The sequence below is a fragment of the Lepus europaeus genome, chromosome 19 (assembly GCF_033115175.1).
Source record: "Lepus europaeus isolate LE1 chromosome 19, mLepTim1.pri, whole genome shotgun sequence".
Taxonomy (NCBI): domain Eukaryota; kingdom Metazoa; phylum Chordata; class Mammalia; order Lagomorpha; family Leporidae; genus Lepus; species Lepus europaeus.
Window position 1 is genome coordinate 54,347,791 of NC_084845.1, and position 22,861 is coordinate 54,370,651.

The following is a 22,861-nucleotide window of genomic DNA, read 5'->3' on the forward strand; positions in this document are numbered from 1 at the left end:
ACTTCCTCCGCCCGCCCCCCGGGCCGCCCCTCGGGGGCGGGGAGCAGGAGGGGCGCGGGCCGGCTCCTCCCCGAGGGGGGGCCCTGGTGCGGCGAAGACCCCTGGGCGGGAGTAAGAGGCTCCCGGCCCCGGGGGAGGGCTTGGTTCCTGTGTGGCTCTGAGTGAGGGGCTGGCCCTCTCTGGGCCCCACGTGAAGTAGTTGCAAAATGGGGGAGACGCGTTGCCACCTCGTGGGCCTAAGAGGTGAGACGGGGCGCGGGCTGCCCTGGCTCTGCCCACGGGCGTTTCTGTCCCTCCGGGGCCGGTGGAGGAGGCCGGACCGCGGGGGCCACCCCAGTCCCGCCCAGGGCTTCCCGCCAACCCTGACGCCACCTCCCCGGCTGCCGTCATCTCGGTCTCGCGCGTCTCCGCGTGCCGGGAGGACGAGTCCGCCGCGCGAAGGGCGCGTGGGCCGCACCTGTCGCGCCGGAGGCGGCTGGGCGCTGCTGCCCCACTTGGGGACAGCACACGAGGTGCTCTGGCCACGACCTTTAACTTTCACTGCCTGACTTCCCGGGGATTCCTCTACCCCGCGCTCTTCTTTCACTTTCTACGCCGGGGCTTCAGATAACTTATCTCGCTGGCTTTCCTCGCGCATCGTTATCTCTCCGGGCCTCCCCTCCACTATTTCTCCCTATCAGAGAACCCCAGGACCACCTCCTTTTACGGCCCCCGAGCTGACCGCCCCGCCCCGCCCCTCCCCCTCGGCCGCCCCTCGCCTCGCGCCACCTTGGGCAGCCCCCGGCCGCAGCCGTTGGCCGGACGCCGCGCTCGCTCGCTCTCTCCCGCCGCGCTCGCGGTGGAGCCGCCGCTTCCCGTCTGGGCCCACGAGACCTGCTCCCCCCTTGCCCTGCCGGCTGTCCCGGCGCATCCCCAGACAGCCGCCTCAGACTTGGGGGCCCCGGGGCGTCAGCCCTCTCTGACCAACCTCCTTGGGGGGCCCGCCACCCCCTCAGGGCTTCTCATTGCGGCCCTCGCCCTCTCCCGCGGCCTGGGCCGGTGCCCCTGAGGCACTCTCCCTTCTCAGTACCGAACTTGCTGGGAGTCTCGTCCTGCCCACTGACTGGACTCTGGACTTCACGAGGGCGGGAATAAATCAAATATTTTTTAAAGAATATTAAGAAAAAAAATACGTATTTGTTATTTCAAAGAGTTATATGGAGACAGGGAGCGACAGAGAGAGGTCATCTGTTCTCTGGTTCACCCCCCAGATGGCCTCAACGGCCAGGAGCCAGTAGCTTCGTCTGGGTCTCCCGCGAAAGCAGCAGGGGCCCAAACACTCTGGCGCCTTTTCTAGGCCATTAGCAGGGAGCTAGAGCAGCTGGGACTCAAAATGGCGCCCATATGAGATGCTGGTGTGGCTGGCGGTGGCTTTACCCCTCTGCCACAACGCAGGCCCCAATAAATAGATCTTTAAAAAAATTTTTTTAGCGGTCAGCGCTGTGCCATAGGGAGTGAAGCCGCCACCTGCAGTGCCGGCATCCCATGTGGGCGCTGGTTCCAGCCCTGGCTGCTCCACTTCTGATCTAGCTCTATGCTGTGGCCTTGGAAAGCAGTGGAAGATGGCCCAAGGCCTTGGGCCCCTGCACCCGCGTGGGAGACCCGGAAGAAGCTCCTGGCTCCTGGCTTTGGATCAGTGCAGCTCTGGCAGTTGTGGCCAATGGGGAATTAACCATCGGATGGAAGACTTCTCCCCCCACCCCCTTCTCTGTGTGTCTGACTTTCAAATAAGTAAATCTTAAACAAAAATTTTAAGGGCGTTATGGTGGCAGGGGTAAATGTAAAATCACCACAAAACACCCCAAACACCGGAGTAAGGGAAGGGGTTTACTAGGGAAAACCCAGCAGACCAGAGGGTAGGGGCGAAGAAGGAAGGAAAAAGAGAGCACATGTCCAGGAAGCAGGTCTAATATCCCTTTTCCAGGGGGCGGGAGGGGAAGTAGGAATAGTGAATCCCATTAGGTTGGGGGTGGAGCTTGACACTGGTGGTTGGGCCATGTGGCTACCTGGCTTTCAGCAATGGCGGCGGGGGCTAGGGCCTAGGATGTAGATCAGGGTGTAGATTGCACCATAGATAAGACTGCACCATTTTCCTAAGAATAAAGCCACCATCTGGGATGTGACATCCCATGTGGGTGCCAGTTCCTGTCCGGCTTCTCCACTTCCGATCCAGCTCCCTGCAAATGGCCGGAGAAAAGCAGTGGATGATGGCCCAAGTGCTTGGGCTCCTGGCGCCCCTGTTGGATTCCTGGAAGAAGCCTCTGACTCTTGGCTTTGGCCTGGACCAGCCCCCAGCCTTTGTGGCCATCTAGGGCGTGAACTAGCAGATGGTGGATGTCTCTCTCTCTCTGCCTCTCCCTCTCTCTCTGCAACTCTCTGAAATAAATAAATCTTTTTTAAAAATTAAAATTAGGAATGGGCATTATAGCATGGCAGATGAAGCTGTTGCTTGCAATGCTAGCATCCCACATTGGACTGCCAGTTGCATTCAGTTAATGTGTCTGGGAAGGCAACAGAAGATGGCTCATGAACCCATGCCACCTATGTGGGAGTCTCAGATGCAGTTCTGTGCTCATGGCTTTGGCCCATGGCCATTTGAAGAGTGATCCAGTGAAGGAAGACCTGTCATTCTGCTTTCAAATAAATATTGAAAAATTTTATTGTTCAGGTGATCTATCTGCATAACAAATCACCCCAAAAATGACTTAACATAACAGTATTTACTTACAAATGTGCAAACTGAGTATAGCTCATCTCTACTCCACGTGAATTCAGCTGGGACCAGAGGATACACTTCCAAGATGACTCCATCTCATGACTCACAAGTTGTTTCCATCTGTAGGATAGGAACCCACTGGGGTGACAGGCCCAGGGCATTGGTGCTCTACATGTGGACCCTTTTGTGGGCTGTTTGGCTTCCTAAAGGTTTAACTGCTTGCTTTCTTTTTAAAAAAGATTTATTTATTATTTATTTGAAAGTCAGAGTTACACAGAGAGAGAGGCAGAGAGAGGTCTTCCATCCATTGGTTCACTCCCCAGTTGGCCACAATGGCCGGAGCTGTGCTGATCCAAAGCCAGGAGCCAGGAGCTTCTTTTGGGTCTCCCACATGGGTGAAGGGGCCCAAGGCCTTGGGCCATCTTCTACTGCTTTCCCAGGCCACAGCAGAGAGCTGCATCAAAAGTGGAGCAACCGGGGCTGGAACCGGCGCCCAAGTGGGATGCTGGCACTACGGGTAGTGGCTTTATACGCTACACCACAGCGCTGGCCCCATAACCCCATAACTGCTTTCTATATCAACATTCAAGAAGCAGGAGGGAAAAGCTGATGGTTTCTCTGGATCTAGGCATGGGAGCTATACAAGCATCATTTCTGCAATATATATTCTACTGGTCAGGCAGTAACAAAGCCCAGATTAAAAGGGGATGGGAAAGCACAGACCCCATCTCTGAATGACAGAAGTATGGCAGAAACATGCAGGACTACGTATTACAATTGTCACAACTATATTTGAAATTTTTATTTGAAAAAATTAAGTAATTTTCCTGAAAGAATAAAGAAAACAGAAAAGGGCTGGCGCCACAGCTCACTAGGCTAATCCTCCTCCTGCAGCGCCAGCACCCCAGGGTTCTAGTCCCGGTTGGGGCGCCGGATTCTGTCCCGGTTGCTCCTCTTCCAGTCCAGCTCTCTGCTGTGGCCCGGAAAGGCAGTGAAGGATGGCCCAAGTGCTTGGGCCCTGCACCCACATGGGAGACCAGGAGAAGCACCTGGCTCCTGGCTTCGGATCAGCGCGGTGTGCTGGCCGCAGCAGCCGTGTGGGGTGAACCAAAGGTAAAGGAAGACCTTTCTCTCTGTCTTTCTCTCTCACTGTCCACTCTGCCTGTCAACAACAACAACAACAACAACAACAAAAAACAGAAAAGATACAGAAAACATAAATGTTCTAACATCTGCCTAATAGGAATCAGAGAAAAAGAATGAAATAAACTAAGAATGCAGAAAAAGTACCACATGGATGAACTTCAATAACATGTCAAGTTAAAGAAACCAAACACAAAAAGTCACGTTTTACAATTCCACTTTTAAAAGAAACATCCAAGAGCAGCCATTGTGGTGTGCGGTTAAGCCAGTGCTTGGAATGCCTATATTCCGTATCAGAGCGCTAGTTAGCATCCTGACTACTCAGCTTCCAATCCCACTTCTTGCTTAAGCATCTAGGAATGCAGGAGATAATGATTCTTTTTTTTTTTTTTTTTTGACAGGCAGAGTTAGACAGTGAGAGAGAGAGACAGAGAGAAAGGTCTTCCTTTTCCATTGGTTCACCCCCAAAATGGCCGCTGCGGCAGCACGCTGCGCCAATCCAAAGCCAGGAGCCAGATGCTTCCTGGTCTCCTATGCGGGTGCAGGGCCCAAGCCATCCTCTACTGCCTTCCCAGGCCACAGCAGAGAGCTGGACTTCAAGAGGAGCAACCGGGACAGAATCCAGCGCCCCAACCGGGACTAGAACCCGGAGTACCGGCACCACAGGCGAAGGATTAGCCAAGTGAGCTGCAGCACCGGCCAGGAGATAATGATTTAATACTTGGGTCCCTGTAACCCACCTGGGAGTCCTGGATGGAGTTCTAGGCTCCTAACTTTGGCCTAGCGCAGACCTGGCTCTAGTGACCATCTGGGGAGTAAACCAGCTGATGGAAGATTTCTCTGTGTATGTCTCTCCGTTTGTCATTCTGCTTTCAAGTAAATACATCTTTTTTTCTTTTTAAATTTATTTGAGAGCTAGAGTTACAGAGAAAGACAAAGAGAAAGGTTTTCTATCCACTGGTTCACTCCCCAAATGGCCACAACAGGCAGAGCTGGGTTGACCTGAAGCCAGGAGCTAGGAGCCAGGAACCTCCTCCAGGTCTCCCACATGGGCACACAGGCCCAAGCACTTGGACCATCTTCCACTGCTTTCCCAGGCCATAGCAGAGAGCTGGATTAGAAGAGGAACAGCCAGGACTAGAACTAGCACCCATAAGGGAGAGATGCTTAGCCTACTATGCCACAGTGCTGTCCCCCCTCATGGGGTGGGGGAGAAGGAAGAGGAGGGGGAGGAGGGGGAGGAGGGGGAGGGGGAGGGGGAAGAGGAGGAGGAGGAGAAGAAATATCTAGAACATGGGCAGCCATTGTGGCACAAACAAACTGCTGCTTGGGATACATATCCCATATCAGAGAGTCAGTTTGAATCCCAGCTCTTCCACTTCCATTCCAACTTTCTAATAATGCATGCTGGGAGATAATGGCTTGAGTACCTGGGTCCTTGCAACTCACCTGGGAGACCCAGAAGGAGTTTGGGTTCCTGGCTTTGGCCTATCCCTGCTCTGACTGTTGTAAGCATTTGGAGAATGAAGCAGTGAATGGAAGATCTCTCTCCAACTGTCTATGTCTGGGTATGTGCGTCTCCCTGCTTTTCAAATAAAAATAAATAAAAGGTTTTTTTTTTTTTTTACAAAACTTATTTTATTTTTTAAAAAGATTCATTTGATTTATTTGAAAGACAGAGTTCCAGAGAGAGGTAGAGACAGAGAGAGAAGTCTTCCATCCACTGGTTCATTCCCTAGATGGCTGCTACGGCCAGAGCTGTGCTGATCTGAAGCCAGGAGCCAGGTGCTTCTCCTGGTCTCCCATGCGGGTGCAGGGCCCAAGCACTTGGGCCATCCTCCATTGCCCTCCTGGGCCACAGCAGAGAGCTGGACTGGAAGAGGAGCAACCGGAACAGAATCCAGCACCCCAACCGGGACTAGAACCCTGGGTGCTAGCGCCGCAGGTGGAGGATTAGCCTATTGAGCCGCGGTGCTGGCTGACATTGTGTTTTGTTTTTAAAGATTTATTTATTTATTTGAAAGTCAGAGTTACACACACACACACACACACACAGAGAGAGAGAGAGAGAGAGAGAGAGAGAGAGAGAGAGGTCTTCCATCCACTGGTTCACTCCCCAGTTGGCCGCAACGGCCAGAGCTGTCCCGATCAGGAGCCAGGAGCTTCTTCTGGGTCTCCCATGCGGGTGCAGGGGGGCATCTTCTACTGCTTTCCCAGGCCACAGCAGAGAGCTGTATCGGAAGTGGAGAAGCTGGGACTCGAACCAGCACCCATATAGGATGCCGGTACTCAGGCCAGGGCGCTAACTGGCTGCGCCACAGTGCCGGCCCCATGACATTGTGGTATTGATACAATAAACAAATAGACCTTTGATTTATAACATAGGTGGCACTGAAGTCTTTCTTTTTTCCAATCTCAAAATCTCATAGAGGGAACTTAGATCTGGCCCACCTAGAGAGGAAAGTGGCCAAAGAAAGAACTGTAGTGAGCCAAGAGGACAGCATTAATTTCCTTCTTTTTCTCTTTTAAGGTTTTTTTTTTTTTTTTTTTTTTTTTTTTTGACAGGCAGAGTGGATAGTGAGAGAGAGAGACAGAGAGAAAGGTCTTCCTTTTTGCCGTTGGTTCACCTTCCAATGGCCGCTGCGGCTGGCGCATCGCGCTGATCCGAAGCCAGGAGCCAGGTGCTTCTCCTGGTCTCCCATGCGGGTGCAGGGCCCAAGGACTTGGGCCATCCTCCACTGCCTTCCCAGGCCATAGCAGAGAGCTGGCCTGGAAGAGGGGCAACCGGGATAGAATCCGGCGCCCCGACTGGGACTAGAACCTGGTGTGCCGGTGCCGCAAGGCGGAGGATTAGGCTGTTGAGCCACGGCGCCGGCCAAGTTGTATTTTTTCTTTAAAAAATATTTATAAATTGGAACCAACGCTGTGGCTAGTAGGTTAAGCCTCTGCCTGTGGTACTGGCATCCCATATGGGCACCAGTTTGAGTCCCAGCTGCTCCACTTCCAATCTAGCTCCCTGTTAATGGCCTGAGAAAGCACTGGATGATTGCCCAAGTGCTTGGGCCCCTGCACCCACACGGGAGACACAGAAGAAGCTCCGGGCTTCAGACTGGCCTGGCTCTGGCTGTTGAGGCCATCTGGGGAATGAACCAGTGGATGAAAGATCTCTCTCTCTCTCTCTCTCTCTCTCTCTCTCTCTCTGTCTCTCCCTCTGTAACTCTGCCTCTCAAATAAATATTTTTAAAAAATCTTTCAGAGAAAAAATGGGACCCACTTGTAGTCATACTCTGTGATGGGACTGACTCTGAATTCAATTTCTGTGTGCTCATCTGTGGACGTAGGCTTTTCACATACGAATCTGGTAAGACACCTCTGTGCAGCCAGAGTTGGAGGTTAAGTGGGAACTGGATTCCTGGAGGAGCTGGGGCCAGGCCAAAAACCCCTTACCAACCAAGAGCCCACACGGCCCCAGCCTGAAGAAAGAAAAACACTCACACCCGGCTCCGTGCCTAAAACGTTTATTCTCAATATAGCTTATGCCTGGACAAGTAGGAAGGGGACTTTGGGACTTTGCTACAGAGACCTCTGGGGAGACTGGCATTTAGGTCACAAGAGCCACAGGATAAGAACTGGGAGGATGGTAGCAGCCACAAGGCCTGGGAAGAGGTGTGGGGAGGCTTTTGAGGGGCTCTGGAGCACCTGCCCGGATGGCCATTTGGTCACCTCCAGGTGGGTACCCAAGGGTTCATTCTGAGGCTGAGGCAGGAGGTGGGAGTGGCAGGGCCTGACTGGACGCCTGTCTGGAAGCTCAGCCTCCACAGGGTTCTGCCCTCTTCTTTCCTCTCTCACCTGTGGGAGGAAATCAGCAGTCAGACATTCCCACAGCAAACCCCTCATCCACTCAAACCATTGAAACATCCTTCTACCTAGCCCAGAATACCTGTTCCACTCGGCTGAAGACCCGCAGCAGGTTTCCACGAAGCACACCTTGGAGCTCTTCCTCTCTCCAGCCCCGCTTCAGCAACTCCTCTATCAGCACTGGGTATTTGGACACATCCTCCAGTCCCTGGGGGAACCTATGCAGCCACCGGCCAGTCAGCTTAGCCTTGATTCTGGTCTAGGACCCACTGGCCTTAGCCTTGGCTCTGGTGCTGGGCCTATCACTCTACCAGCCCCAATCACATATATGGAAAACTAAAGACCAAGTTCTTGAGGCTAGTGAATGCAACTTTGGAAGCCCCTTGAGGACCGAGCTTCTGTAGTATCCACCAGCTGAGCAGATATGCGGGGCAGGGGGTGGAACCTGAGCTGGACAGATGAGTTCCCCTTGGGGTACAGGAGTGCTGAGCAAGTGTGACGGGCTGGAGTGGACCCACTAAGGCACAGAAGGGACAGGGACCACCTTGGAAACAAGCCCTGGGAGTGGGGGACGTCACCAGAGCCAGTGGTTAGACCCTGAAGGATGGGAGGCCCCTAGGATGAGGAAGTTTACATATATGGGACTCCCTGATGTACTCTTGCCCATGACAAACCCTGGGGGAACACTCACCGGCCTGACCCATCATAATTTCCGCCAATCCCTATGAACTCCGATCCAATGACTGATCTGATGTGGTCGAAGTGATCTAGGGGGTGGAGTAAGTGGTAGGAAGCAATGAGCTGAATTTAGAGCATGGGACCAGCCCTGGCCAACTTTCCTGCCCACAAGCACAGCTCTCCTGGCTGTGGCCTGTCATGAATACTGATGTGACTACAGGCTGACCTAGACTGAACCTCAGAGCAGCCCCTTTGGACTTTTTCCTGCCTCTGGGTTCTTCAGAGCCTGGTGGAACATCTGCTTATCCTGCCCAGGGAAGTGGGTAATAAGAAAGATTCAAGGATTGGGAGCAAAAATAAGACTCAGAAGGATCAAATCCCCAGCACTCAGACTAGGGTGGCAACAAAGAGCTGTGTCTGCTGTCCTTGAGTTCTTGGAGGGTGTACCCGACATGTGTGCTAGATTTCTGGAGCTGTCCTGGGGGCCAGGGTGGCACAGCTCAAGCCAGACCTGCACAAAGAGCTGAGAAGGAGCTCACCTGCCACAGTGGACACATTAGCAAACAGGTTACACTGCAGCACCCCGAAGGAGAAAGTCACCATCACAATGCCACCATTCTTCTTCTATAGGAAGAGAAGGAGGAACACTCAGCTTGGCCCTCTTGCCTTATCCCCTTGTCTTCTGCCAACCCACCTGTGCCATGGGGGCCCTGACAGAGTTGTTGAAGAGGCTTTACCTCTCTGGGTTTGTGGGCCCCTGGGTTTAGCTTTGAGTTTCAGAGATGGAGGAGGGTTAATCAGCTTTGGGTCCACGAGTCTGGGAGCTTTCTTTGTTCAAGGTCAAGAATCTTTGAATGAGGCATGTCTGGCCCTAGGCTTGAGGGCTGGGCTGGGTACTCACCAGAAGTTGCAGGATATCATCAGGAACATTCAGCAAATTGTCGCACACAGTCCTGGCAGCCGAGTGGGAGAAGATCACAGGAGCTCCAGATACCTCCAGGACTCGCTTCACCAAGGTGTCCGACGCATAGGACAAGTCTATCATCATGCCTAACCGGTTCATTTCTCCCACCATTTTCTGCAGGAAAATGGGGTTTTTGGGGAGAGGGGTATCAGGAGCACACAGGTGGGTACACTTATCTGTAGGGAACCAGTAGGGTGGGGTATAGAACAACAGTCCTCACCTCACCAAAACTTGTCAACCCGCTGACGTTGGTGTAGAAGGGGTGTCTGAACTTGCTGGAACTCTCTGCCCTGCAGAACAGTTAGGGGAGGGCAACCTAGCTGGCCATACCTTGGACATCAAAGTCCGAGGGCCCTCTGTCTACCCATCCATTCACCTCTGGAACAGGTGAGGACCCAGGGCCAGCTACTTTTTGAGAATGTGAGGGGCTGCTGGGGGTGCAGCCTCCCTCTGTGGAGCCCTCTCTAGTTAAAACGATCCCAGGGATGTGGTCGTTTCCACACCGTGTTGTCTACCATTCCATCCTAGCCAGGCCCCACGCTCACCAGGGTGTGCTGCAGGTGTGGGTGAGCGTCAGGTAGCGCACTCCCAGCACGTAGAAACTGCGCAACACAGAGAGGCTGCTGTCCACTGAGTGGCCACCCTCCACACCGATGAGGCAGGCCAGCTTTTGAGTGCTGTTCAGACCTAAAAAGGGTGGAGAGGCAAATGGTCAGAGTGGAAACAGAGCCACTTGATCCCCTGCTTCTCCCCTCACCTGCCAGCCCACCTTCAGCCGAGGTCACAAGCTCCAGCTCAGAGTAGGAGGCACACATGCGGCGGATGAGGTCAATCTGCTCCAGGCTGAGGCGCACAGCATCTTGGTCCTGGGTCTCGCATGGGACATTGACTGACCAGAACTGGGGGTCCATGAGGGATCCAGAATGAGCCAGGGTGCCTCTAAACTCCTAGGCCTGCCACCCCTGCCTCAGTCCCCAGCGCACCCATTTGGGTTAATGGCCCCAAGTGAGGCAGCACAGCAGGGTACCAGGCACCCTGGTAATTAAGCTCGCTGCCAACAGCCAGTGGATTCAGGACACATCCTGGATTGCTGTATCTCCATGTGATATGTCAGTGTCCCAGGGCAATCGACCGTGTCCTTTGTGGTCAGCAAGGATTTTCTGCTTTCTGCATGTCTCCACAGAACCTGGACACCCCTGCAGCTCGCTTGTCTAGGCAACCCTCCCTCCCCCGCCCAGGGCCCCACCAGCAGCACCCCCAGCACTCACATGATTATATACTGTGTGTCCCTTGGTACCTAGTCACCCAGAGGTTGGCCAACCCTAGTCTTCTGTGACCCCAACATTCCCCAGTAGCCATGCAGCGGCACCCTATGTGCCCCTATGGTACCTGTGCCCCCACGAGGCCATCTCTAAGCCTGTCCAGGCTGGTCTGGCCTTGGCTGAAATTGTGTAGGTTGACATCCTGTAGTATGTTCTGGTAAAGTTGTCTCAGGAGCATAGGCAGGTCATTGTGGCTGAGGGTGGGGACAAAGGCAGGACATATCAACCTTCCTGAGCCTACCTCCCCCACCCCACCCACGTCCTGGTCATGTGTAGACAGTATGGTGACCTTCTGAGACCAGGCTGAAGACAGAGGTGTGGGGTCGGGGGAGGGGGGTCCGCCAGGAGTGCAGTAATGGAGGAGATGGCACCCTGGGATGGTATGAGGGGGCCTCCTCGCTAACCCTGCACGATCAGAACCTCCTTCCCTGCCCACAGGTGCTCTCAGCCCCTACTTGCCTACTCCGTACGCCGTATCTACATACCCGTCCACAAGCGGAAAGTTCCGCATCAGAGCTTGCGCACGCTCGCGCAGGCCCAGCGCACTGGAGGCTCCATGCGTAGTTGTGGCGTTGGGGGCACCAGGAGGTCCGGGCAAGCTTTGGGCGCGGGTTAGCAGCGGTAGTAGCAGCAACAGCAAACGCAGCAGTGGCCGCCGGCAGGACGCGTGGGGACCCTCGAGGCCCGTGGGCTGCATATTGCACAAGACCCAGCCGGGGTGCAGGGGTGATGATCACGAGAGACCGGGGAGGCGAAGGGCAGAGAGCCGAGGGTCCGAAGCTCCGATTAAGGTGACTCAGCGCGTGGCCACGCTCTGAGAGAGTTTCAGTCAGGCGACGCCGCAACCGACGGGCTGGGAACCCCACGCCGAGCAGCGTGGCCGGCGGGAGGCGCCACAAATCCCCAGCTCCCTACGCGGGCGAGCGCCCCCACGGGCTGGGCGGCCTCTGCGCGCAGCGTGCGTCTGCGTGCGACGCGACGTGGGCTCCCTTCGCCCCACCCCACGCGTGCCGCAGACCCGCCGACAGGTAGGAGGCCGGTGAGGGAATTGCTCAACCAAGCAGGAATCTTCCTAATTCTATCCCCCTTGCTGGGCTCTCCTGGGGGCCTTAGCTGCGCGGATGCGTCCTGACCCTAACTAGGTCAAAATATTCCGTGAAGTCCTAGAGTGAATTGGATCTGGGTGTTGAGACTGACTGAAAAGAATCCCTGAAGTTTGTTAAAATGAAAGTGAAATTTAAGACCAATATGAGTGGAAAGTTCATGGAGGAGCCAGCAACGTGGCTGCTCCTGCCTGCCGCCCTGGCGTCCCAAATGGGCACCGCTTGGAGCCGGCTGCACCACTTCTTTTTTCTTTCTTTCTTTTTTTTTTTTAAAATATTTATTTATTTATTTGAAAGACACAGTTACAGAGAGGGAAAGGCAGAGAGAGAGAGAGAGAGAGAGAGAGAGAGAGAGAGAGAGAGGTCTTCCATCCGCTGGTTCACTCCCCAAATGGCTGCAACTGCTGGAGCTTCGCCATTCCAATGCCAGGAGCCAGGAGCTTTTTCCTGGTCTCCCACATGGGTGCAGGGGCCCAAGGACTTGGGCCATCTTCTACTACATTCTGCTTTCCCAGCCCATAGCAGAGAGCTGGATGGGAAGTGGAGCAGCGGGACTCGAACTGGCACCCATGTGAGATGCCCCGGCACTGCAGGCAGCGGCTTTACCTGCTATACCACAGCGCTGGCCCCTGCACCACTTCTGATCCGGCTCCCTGCTAATGCACCTGGGAAAGCAGCAGAAGATGGCTCACACGGGAAACCTGGATGAAACTCCTGGCTTAGGACTGGCCCATCCTCTGGGAGTGAACCACCAGATGGAAGAACTCTTTGTCTTTCCCTCTCTCATTAAAAATAATAATAATAATACACACACATATAAATGTATCTATATCTATATTTTTAAAAGGAGTTCATGGAGAGCAGGAGGTTAGTCTAGTGCCCCACATAAGAGTACCTGGGTTGGATACCCGGCTTCTGGCTGCTGACTCTAGGTTCTTGCCAGTACAGAACCTGGGAGGCAGCAGTGATGGCACAAATAGCTTGGTTCCTGCTGCTTGCTTGGCAGACCTCGACTGAGTTTCTAGCTCTTGGTTTCAACCCACTGCCATGGTTGTTGCTGATTTTTTGTTTGTTTTTTAAATGTTTATATGAGAAGCAGAATTACAGAGGCAGAGTAAGAGAGAGACAGATAGAGGTCTTCCATCTGCTGGTTTATTCCCCAAATGGCTGCAATGGCTAGAGTTGCGCTGATCTGAAGCCAGGAGCCAGGAGCTTCCTCCAGGTCTCCCACACTGGTGCAGGGGCTCAAGGACTTGGGCCATCTTCTATTGCTTTCCCAGGGCATGGCAGAGAGCTGGATGGGAAGTGGAGCACCTGGGACATGAACCGGCACCCATATGGGATGCTGGCACTGCAGGTGGTGCCTTTACCCAATAGGCCACAGAGCTGACCCAATGGATAGATTTAAATTTTTTTTTTTATTTGACAGGTAGAGTTACAGACAGTGAGAGAGAGAGAGAGAGACAGAGAGAAAGGTCTTCCCTCTGCTGGTTCACTCCCAAAATGGCCGCCACGGCCAGCACTGCGCTGATCCAAAGCCAGGAGCCAGGTGCTTCTTCCTGGTCTCCCATGCGGGTGCAGGGCCCAAGCACTTGGGCCATCCTCCACTGCCCTCCTGGGCCACAGCAGAGAGCTGGACTGGAAGAGGAGCAACCAGGACTAGAACTTGGCACCCATAAGAGATGCCGGTGCCACAGGCGGAGGATTAACCAAGTGAGCCATGGCGCCAGCCAGATTTTAAATATTTTACACTAAAATAAGCTTGTTTTTCAAAATGGTGGGAGACCAGAATAGTTTTTGGATCCTGGATTCAGCCTGACGCAGCCTTTGCTGTTGCAGCCATATGAGGAATGCATCACTGGATGGAAGATCTCTGTGTCACTCTGCCTTTCAAATAAATAAATATTTAAAAAATTATACTCCTTCTGAAAACTTAAAATGTTGAGCTAAATATTAAAAAGCATATTACTGGGGCTGGTGCTGTGGTATAGTGGGTAAAGCTGCCACCTGCAGTGCCAGCATTACGGGTGCCTGTTTGAGTCCTGGCTGCTCCACTTCTGATGCAGCTCTTTGCTATGGCCTGGGAAAGCAGTAGAATATGGCCAAAGTCTTTGGGCCCCTGCACCTGCTTGGGAGACCCAGATGAAGCTCCTGGCTCCTGGCTCCTGGCTCCTGGCTTTGGATTGGCCCAGCTCTAGCCGTTGCAGCCATTTGCGAAGTGAACCAGAGGATAGGAGACTTCTCTCTCTCTCTCTCTCTCTCTCTCTCTCTGCCTTTCTCTAACTATGCCTTTCAAATGAATAAATAAATCTTTTTTTAAAAGCATATTCCTGAAAGGATCAGAGTCAGCAACATTTTTTAATTAATTAATTTGAAAAGGTAGAGTTACATGGAGAGAGGGAGAGAGGGAGAGAGAGAGAGAGAAAGAGAGAGAGCGCTTCCATCTGCTGGTTCACTCCCAAGATAACCCCCATGGACAGGGCTGGGTCGAGCCAAAGTCGGGAGCCAGGAGCTTCATCTGGGTCTTCTACATGGGTGGCAGGGGTCCAAACACTTGGGCCATCTTCCACTGCTTTTCCCAGACCATTAGCAGGGAGCTAGATTGGAAGTGGAGCAGTAAGGACATGAGCTGGTGCCCATATGAGATGCCGGTGTTGCAGGTGGTGGCTTTACCTACTGTGTCACAATGCTGGCCCCAGAGTCAGCAGAAATTGAAGCATTACTTGACAAGGATCGAGAGGGGGCAGAGATCCAGATGAGCCCAGCCTTTAGATTGTTTCTTACAATACCTGTGTAACCAATTATCCCCATTAAAAAAAAAGAGAGATTTATTTATTTATCTGAAACAGTTGCAGTGAGAGAGGGAGAGAGAGAAAGTGAAAGATCTTCCATCCACTGGTTCACTCCCCAGATGGCCACAACAGCCAGGTCTGAGCTAGGCTGAAACCAGGAGCTTCATCCATGTCTCCTACACGGATGCAGGGGCCCAAGTGCTTGGGCTATCTTCCACTGCTTTGCCGGGTGCACTAGCAGGGAGCTGGATCAGAGGTGGAACAGTTGGGATACGAACCAGCACCCATATGAGATGCTGGCATCCTAGGCAGTAGCTTTACCTGCTAAGCCACATTTAAAAAAAAAAAAAAAAAGACTTGTTTGATTGTCAAAGTGATAGAGAGGGGAGAGAGAAACCACTGGTTCATTCTCCCAAATGGCAGTAATGGCTGGGATTGGGCCAGGCTGAAGCCAGGAGCCTGGAACTCCTTCTTGGTCTACTACATGGGTGGCAGGGGCTCAAGCACTTGAGCCATCACCTGATGCCTCCTAAGAACGCACATTAGCAGAATCTAGAGGGAAGCCAGGAACTGATCCCAAGCACTCCGGATATGGGGGGTGTGGGCATCCCAAGTGGTGGCTTAACTGCTCCACCCAATACCTGCCCCCAGCTTTCATGTTTATTGTTGTTCATCAAGTTAGTGTATTCAAATACAACTACTTTTGATAATTGGCTGTCTGTGGCTCCTCAAATTTTGACTTTGAAGAGAACAGTTTGGGGTTATGATTACACTACTATATATTTTTTTCTTTTTTGTTTTTAAAGATTTATTTATTTATTTGAAAGGCAGAGTTACAGAGAGGCAGAGGCAAAGGCAGAGAGCGAGAGAGAAAGAGAGAGAGAGAGAGAGAGGAGAGAGAGAGAGGTCTTCAATCTGCTGGTTCACTCCTCAAGTGGCACAACAGCTGGAACTGAGCTGATCCAAATCCAGAGGCCTAGGTGCTTCTTCCAGGTCTCATGTGGGTTCAGGGGCCTAAGGACTTGGGCCATTTTCCACTGCTTTCCCAAGCCATAGCAGAGAGCTGGATCGGAAGTGGAGCACCTGGGACTTGAACTGGCGCCCATATGGGATGCCAGCACTGCAGGCTGTGGCTTTACTTGCTATGACACAGCACTGAGTTGTTGTTTTTTTTTTTTTTTAAAGATTTATTTATTTTTAAAGGCAGAGTTGCAGAGAGGGGAAGCAGAGAGAGGTTATACATATTTCATATGCCTTTGGGGGAACATAATACATAATTACTGTTGGATACAAATCTGGGGTGAAATTGTTCCATCATGAGGTATGCAGGCTATTGGTATTATTTTATTAGCCATTATATATTATCATGTTATTATTACTAACTTCCATTATTAGTATTAGCTATTACTATTATTGCAGTTGCTATTGGTTATCACTAAGGGCCTGGAGGTAAGATGGGTGCCTAAGTAGCTTGTGCCTCTTGGAGAGGAAGTCCCTCAGGGATGGAGGTACCATACTCAGGGCAGTCCAGCCACTGGAGGGCCTTGGCCCGTTATGTGGCCTGGTATTCTGAGCTCAAAGAGGAACAAAGGATCCAGGCAAATTCCTCTCTTGGAATCTGAAGCAGAGTTCCCTGGAAGACCCCCCAGGTGGCAGTCGGTGGGTCAGCATGTGGATTGAGATGACCTGGAAGGGGAGAATACAGAATGGGGTCCACTCCTCCACAGCTGGATGTACCCACTGTCTTTATCCAGTGCTGAGCCTGACCACCCGGGTCTCAGACCACTGGCAACCGGCCCTCCTGGAGCAAACAGTGGCTGAAGTGCAGGGTACCCCACAAAGACCAGAGCTGAGAGACAATGCCACTAGACCCCTCTGCAGAGAAGGACACTCATACCTGGTTTCATGCCCAAAATATTTATTTTCTAGGAAATGCTTATATCAACACAAAGGGGGGATTCTGTGGGGGTGTCTGTGGCTGTCAGTGGCGTTTGGCAGCACTAACTGGGTCATTAGAGCCACAGAATAAGGATTGGAAAGGTGGCGACAATCATGAGCCCTGAGGCCCTGTTGGGGGAGGATTTTGAGAGTGACAACTTGGATGATAATGTGAGTGGCCAATGTGTTGGAACCTCAGCTGGTTTCTCGTCTGAAAGCAGATAGTGTCGCCGACGCAAACGTGGTTGGATGGAGCGGCAGGTACTCTCCAGCTGCTCCTCTGGGAACTTGTCCTCCAGGGGGCTTTGCCACTTGTTTTCCTCCCGTACCTAGAGGTGGCAGTCAGTGGTCAGCAGCTTCTCAACTCCCCTGACATCTGCTCAGACCCCAGACTAACTCTTGCCCAATCCAACATACCTGTTCCACTCGGCTGAAGACCCGCAGCAGGTTTCCACGAAGCACACCTTGAAGTTCTTCCTCTCTCCAGCCCCGCCTCAGCAACTCCTCTATCAGCGCTGGGTATTTGGACACGTCCTCCAGTCCCTGGGGGAACCTATGTAGCCACCAGCCAACCAGCTGATGAGCCTGAGGCCTTGTTTCTTGATCCCAACTTATAACCACAGCCCTGCATGCCCTAGCCATGAACCCTAGCCATGGTCAGATGTGGGAAACAAGGACTGGCAGGGAGTAAATGATTCCTCGCTCTTTTTCCTTTAGAAAGAGGCCTTAAAGCCTCCTTGAACATTTGTCAAAACTCACTGAATTTTTGTAGTATTAAGATCTATGCTCGGGGCCGGCGCTGTGGTGCAGTGAGTTAATGGCTTGGCCTGAAGTGCCGGCATCCCATATGGGTGCCGGTTAGAGACCCGGCTGCTCCACTTCCTGTCCAGCTCTCTGCTATGGCCCGGGATAGCAGTAGAAGATGGCCCAAGTCCTTGGGCCCCTGCACCCATGTGGGAGACCCAGAAGAAGCTCCTGGCTCCTGGCTTCGGATCAGCACAGCTCCGGCCATTGCAGCCATCTGGAGAGTGAACCATCGGATGGAAGACCTCTCTCTCTCTCTGCCTCTCCTCTTTCTGTGTAACTCTGACTTTCAAATAAATAAATCTTAAAAAAAAAAAAAAAAAGATCTATGCTCGTCACTGAATGCAAATGTTCCCTCCATTGTTTTAAAAAAAGCAAAGCTTCTTCCACACTGGGTGTGTGATGGTCAGCCCATACCAGGCCTTGCAGACAGTCTGCCCAGAAGGAGTGGTTGGGGTGGGGGTGTCGGGGGGTACATGTGCTGGCAGATGAGTTCTGTCTGGTGGCTTAGTCAAATAATGTGTTTAATGTGGGGCCACTGAACTGAGGACAGACAGGAGAGCTGAGAGTACAGAGATACTTGGGACTGGGGAGATAGCAGGTGGGAAAGTCCTAAGGCTATCAGGACCATGAAGCTGTAGGTGTGGTGACTGTGAGGGCCCCTTAGCTGTATGCCCAGCCCTAAACATGGGCAGAAAGCACTCACTGGCTGGTTCCACCATAATCTCCGCCAATGCCAATGAACTTGGATCCAATGACTTCCTTGATGTGGTCAAAGTGATCTGGCGGGATGGAGAATCAGGAGTGTGGGGCTGCCAGGGCAGGGGTACCCCTGGGACTGGATTCTGCTGATTACCCTTCTTGCAGTCTGTAGCCCAGGAAGGCCAATTCCTCCATGGCCTGGCACCCCATGTGGCAGCCGGAAGGCTCTCAGGTTCGACCTAAACTGACCAGCTGGTTTTACACTGGACTTTAGATTTGCAGTATACCCAGAGTCACCCATTTGGGCTATTTCCCATCCAGGATCCACCCTGCCTCACATCTCTTTGACAATCTAGAGGGGGCTCCCTTCCAGGTCAGTGGAATATGAAAGAGAGACAAAAGAGCACAACTGACAAAGACTTTAGAGACCTAAGGGCACTGCCTAGTCCCTTGGCTAGAGGCAGGGGCAGGGTACTTTGGTAGCCCCTGCACCCCGGTAGTACCTGGGTCTGACTTCTTCCCTTATACCATGAGGATCACAGCACTGACTGCAGCTCCGATTCCATGTGGCACCAAGATGCACTGGAGAGCCTGGAGGGAAGGCTTACCTGCCACAGTGGACACATTGGCTAACAGGTTGCACTGCAGTACCCCTACGGACAAGGACACCATCACGATGCCACCATTCTTCTTCTGCAAAGGTAATCAAATAGACACTCACTTTGCCCCACCCCAACCCTAGCACAACCGCATGCCTGCCTACCCTCTGGGTCCCTGTGAGGAAAGTGTTCGGCCCTGGCTTCAGGACTCAAGAGACTTCACCTCTCTGGGTTTGTAAAGGGAACAAGGTTGGCTGTGGTTTGGGTTGGAAGTATCTTGGCTCCTGGTGCGAGGCACAGAGGAATCCAGAACCCTCACCCCTCAGGATCAAGAGTTCAGGGACTGTGGGTTTAGGGGACAGAAGATATTCAGCCTGGGGTTTGACGAAGTTGATGGAGCAGGGACTAAGGTTCATGGGCTCCTGGTTCAAATCATAGGTTCCAGGGCTGGGTAGTTTCTCACCAGAAGCTGCAAGATGTCATCAGGAACATTCCGAGCGTTCTTACACACGCTCCGGGCAGCTGAGTGGGAGAAGATCACAGGGGCCTGCGATATTTGCAGGGCCCGCCGAGCCACGGCGTCAGAGACATGGGACAAGTCTACCATCATGCCCAGGCGGTTCATTTCTGCTATCACCTTCTGCAGGAACAGATTGGGAGGAGGGTACCAGGGTGCAAATGTGTGTGAAGTTTTTTTGAAAGGAAATGTACATTGGGGTGACATGGAGTATGAACAGGGTCCTCACCTCACCAAAGCTGGAGAGTCCACTGACATTGCTGTAGAAGGGGTGGATGTCCTTAGCTGAGCTCTCAGCCCTATAGGATAGCCAAAAAGCAGTCTGACTGGTGGCCAGGCCTTGGCCACAAGAACTTAAGAGATCCCACCAAGCCCTCTATCCCTGCGACCCAGTGGAGCAAAAGCAGGGACCCAGGATGGGCTTGACTTGGCAGTATGAGTGCCCTGATGTGATCTAGTCTTGGCTGTGTGAACCCCAGGATCCCATCCTTTCTCCCCCTTCTAGGGTCAGTGCCAGATCCCAGGGGCAAAACTTGGCTTGGGCCCATAGTTTGACCTGATGTAATCTCTGCCTCGGTGGGCCCACAACATCTGCACCACGCTCACCAGGGTGTGTTGCAGGTGTGGGTGAGCGTCAGGTAGCGCACTCCCAGCACATAGAAACTGCGCAGCACAGAGAGGCTGCTGTCCAGTGAGTGGCCACCCTCCACACCAATGAGGCAGGCCAATTTCCAGGTGTTGTTCAGAGCTGGAGACAGGAAGGTCAGATGATTGCTCTCAGGGACGAGTAGCTCAGTCAGGTTCCTAACATCCCCCCACCGACTGACCCACCTTCAACTGAAGTCACAAGCTCCAGCTCAGAGTAGGAGGCACACATGCGGCGGATGAGGTCAATCTGCTCCAAGGTGAGGCGCAGGGCATCCTGGTCCTGCGTCTGGCATGGGACGTAGGCTGACCAGAACTGGGGGCAAGGCCAGGGGTTGGCTTGGGCAGAGGCTGCTTTGTAACTACTTGAATTTCTCATAGGCTCCACAGTACCCAGAGGGCCCAGAGGCCACTCTTTTTTTTTTTTACAGGCAGAGTGGACAGAGAGAGACAGAGAAAGGTCTTCCTTTTCCGTTGGTTCACCCCCCAAATGGTCGCCACGGCCGATGTGCTGTGGCCGGCACACTGCACCGATCCGAAGCCAGGAGCCAGGTGCTTCCTCCTGGTCTCCCATGCTGGTGCAGGGCCCAAGCACTTGGGCCATCCTCCACTGCCTTCCTGGGCCACAGCAGAGAGCTGGACTGGAAGAGGAGCAACCAGGACAGAATCTGGTGCCCTGACTGGGACTAGAACCCAGGGTGCTGGTGCCGCAGGCGGAGGATTAGCCTAGTGAGCTGAGGCGCTGGCCACCAGCGGCCACTCTTGTAGTCTTACCCCCATTGTAGCCCCTGCAGCCCCACAACCCACATCAGAGCACTTCTGGGGGCCACTATTGTAACTGAGTTCCCAGATAACTAACTGTGATCTCTGGGGCCCCACTCTCCCCAACATCCCCTGGCAGCCACGCAGGAGTGCTCTGTGTGTCCCTGTGGTACCTGGGCACCCACGAAGCCATCTCTAAGCCTGTCCAGGCTGGTCTGGCCATGGCTGAAGTTTCGCAGGTTAATTTCCTGTATCCCATTCTTGGAAAACCGTCTCAGGACCAGGGGCAGATCATTGTGGCTGGAGGAATGTCAAGATAGGGTCAGGTTGCTGCAAAATGGGTGGGTCCCCTAGGTCTCCAGGTCAGGCAAGACATATCTGAGGGTACCTCACCCCACATTGTCCACAGACTATACCAAGGCCTGGGCTGGGGGCTTCCAACCAGAGAGGAAGTGACAGAGGAGGGGAATGGGCACCTAGGGGTGTTGTGCCAGGCTGTCTTACTTGCTGCACTTGCCCAGGGGTGCACTCAGCCCTCACTCAGCCCCTGATGCAGCGAATACGCACCCATCCACAAGTGGGAAGTCCCGCATCAGGGCCCGTGCGCGCTCTTCCAGGGCCAGGGAGCTGGGAGTGCCTGGCGTGGTTGAGGCGCTACGGGCACCTGGTGTGGTGGTGGTGCCAGGGGCACCCTTCGTGGTGGGCGCGCCAGGAGTGCTGGGCGCCGTCTGGGCGCGGGTTACGGGTAGCGGTAGGAGCAGCAGCAGGAGCAGGAACAAAAGAGGCAGCAGAGGCCGGAGCGCATGGGGACCCTCGAGGCCCGCGGGCTGCATTTTGCACAGGGCCTGGCGGGCGTGGCGATCGGGGGGGATCCTGAGAGGGGTAGACGAGGTCAGGTCACAGCTGCGTGGCCGAACTTGGGCGGGACTGAAGTCACGAGAACCCGCGACGGCTACGCCAAGTGTCGCCACGAGGCGCAGCGCAACCGCCCCCGGGGCGCCGCGATCTTCCCGCACCCATCCCGGAGAGCGCCCCCGTGGGCTGGGCGGGCCTCGGGCGCGTGCGCTCACCCGCCTCACCGCGACCGCCTTCCGCCCTCGCCTCCCTCCCCTCAACTGCCACCGAGGGCGGCTCAGGTTGTTCGCCCCCTCCCCCGCCTCCCCTAGGCTTGCTCTTCGAGGGGCCCTGGGTGCTTCTCCCAGGGAGTGGCCCTCCGCCCTGTGGCCTCGCTTGCCTGGAGCCTCCTACCCTGGCCACCCGGGGGCTGCAAGTGGCTGGGACTGCGGTGCTCTGGGTTCAGGTTTCCTGGTGCTGGGCAGCGTGTGGGAAGGAGATATTCTCTGGAAATGAGAGGTTAACGTGCTGATTCTGGGTACAGGAAGCGGAAGTGGCTCAATCCTCCTGACCTCGCTGCCTTCTCATGCCTGACTTCCATCCGCAGACTCTGGGAGTCCACACTGGGAATTGTCAGGACCCTGCCCCCATCTTCCCAGCCAGCCTCCCTCCTAAGGAGATGCGCCACCCCCCCAGGGCTGGAGAATTGATAAATCATCTTGCAGAGGTCTGGGAATTTTCCTCGGTGGAGCAGGAACCCAGACATTGGATGGAAGGAAATGAAGTAACTTCCAGAACAGCAGAGCCTCCACCGGGCACCGTCCTCTCAGAACTGCTGGCCGAGCTGCTTCAAAGTGGAAGCCAGGTCAGCACAGTGGATCCTAAGGAGAGGTGTGGCACATGGATTCTGTGCCTCCCCCCCCCCCTCCGCCCCATCTCAGGACTCTGTTTTTGTGGCTCTAGCTCCCCACAAAACCTCAAGGGCTTAGTTCCCATATTTGCCTGGAGGCCCCACCCAATCTGCATCTGCGGCCTAGCTGCTTCCTCCAGGACACCCCCGAGCTCCCCCCCCCCAAGTGCACATATATGTGAGCATATTCCCAAGGGGATAGCCCTCTCAAAGAAGCCCCATTTTAGAGGCTTCCTCCCCAGAGACCTCTCAAAGCCTTGTACTGAGCTTTGGCATTCCAGAAGGCCCTCTAAGAGGGAAACAAGCAAACAAAGGGACTGGAGCTACCTGTGAGGGGAGAGGTGTTCTTAGCTTGGATGTAGGTCTGGGACTGTGCACTTGATGTCCCCAAGTGCCTGCTGTCCAGGAGGAAGGAAAAATCAATGGTGCTGAGCTGGAGGTGGGGATCCTTGTGTACTATGGTCAGAGGGAGACAGCACGCGTTCCCTAGGGTGCTGCTTCTGAGAATAGCAGGGTGTGTCCCTGGTTAGAGTAC

At 53.8% G+C, this 22,861-nt stretch overlaps 2 protein-coding genes across 2 annotated transcripts; both read right to left on the reverse strand.

Moving 5' to 3' along the window:
* Window positions 1–7,504: 7,504 nt before the first annotated feature.
* On the reverse strand, window positions 7,505–11,417 carry DPEP3 (dipeptidase 3). The gene is made up of 10 exons (XM_062176033.1): window positions 11,206–11,417; window positions 10,788–10,914; window positions 10,168–10,297; window positions 9,944–10,085; window positions 9,619–9,688; window positions 9,336–9,512; window positions 8,974–9,058; window positions 8,448–8,523; window positions 7,839–7,974; window positions 7,505–7,747 (listed from the first exon to the last, which is right to left on the reverse strand). The coding sequence occupies exons 1-10, from the start codon at window positions 11,415–11,417 to the stop codon at window positions 7,505–7,507; spliced, it is 1,398 nt and encodes a 465-aa protein (XP_062032017.1).
* A 5,111-nt stretch (window positions 11,418–16,528) lies between these two features.
* LOC133748131 (dipeptidase 2-like) lies at window positions 16,529–22,144 on the reverse strand. Its single transcript, XM_062176714.1, has 11 exons — window positions 21,831–22,144; window positions 21,150–21,455; window positions 20,756–20,882; window positions 20,007–20,136; window positions 19,782–19,923; window positions 19,405–19,474; window positions 19,122–19,298; window positions 18,668–18,752; window positions 18,064–18,139; window positions 16,971–17,106; window positions 16,529–16,882 (listed from the first exon to the last, which is right to left on the reverse strand). Exons 2-11 carry the CDS (start codon window positions 21,413–21,415, stop codon window positions 16,628–16,630), a joined length of 1,464 nt encoding a protein of 487 aa, XP_062032698.1. The 5' UTR covers window positions 21,416–21,455; window positions 21,831–22,144; the 3' UTR covers window positions 16,529–16,627.
* Window positions 22,145–22,861: the final 717 nt, after the last annotated feature.

What these genes read in the sequence shown, in the direction of transcription:
- DPEP3 (XM_062176033.1), bottom strand. Translation starts at nt 11,417, where the DNA reads ATGCAGCCCACGGGCCTCGAGGGTCCCCACGCGTCCTGCCGGCGGCCA. An exon ending in TAATGTGTCCACTGTGGCAG is followed by an intron (nt 8,524 to 8,973) that starts GTGAGCTCCTTC and finishes TCCACCCCCTAG; the next exon opens with ATCACTTCGACCACATCAGA. An exon ending in AATTATGATGGGTCAGGCCG is followed by an intron (nt 7,975 to 8,447) that starts GTGAGTGTTCCC and finishes GTGGCTGCATAG; the next exon opens with GTTCCCCCAGGGACTGGAGG.
- LOC133748131 (XM_062176714.1), bottom strand. Translation starts at nt 21,415, where the DNA reads ATGCAGCCCGCGGGCCTCGAGGGTCCCCATGCGCTCCGGCCTCTGCTG. An exon ending in ATGACATCTTGCAGCTTCTG is followed by an intron (nt 18,753 to 19,121) that starts GTGAGAAACTAC and finishes TTACCTTTGCAG; the next exon opens with AAGAAGAATGGTGGCATCGT. An exon ending in GATTATGGTGGAACCAGCCA is followed by an intron (nt 17,107 to 18,063) that starts GTGAGTGCTTTC and finishes GTGGCTACATAG; the next exon opens with GTTCCCCCAGGGACTGGAGG.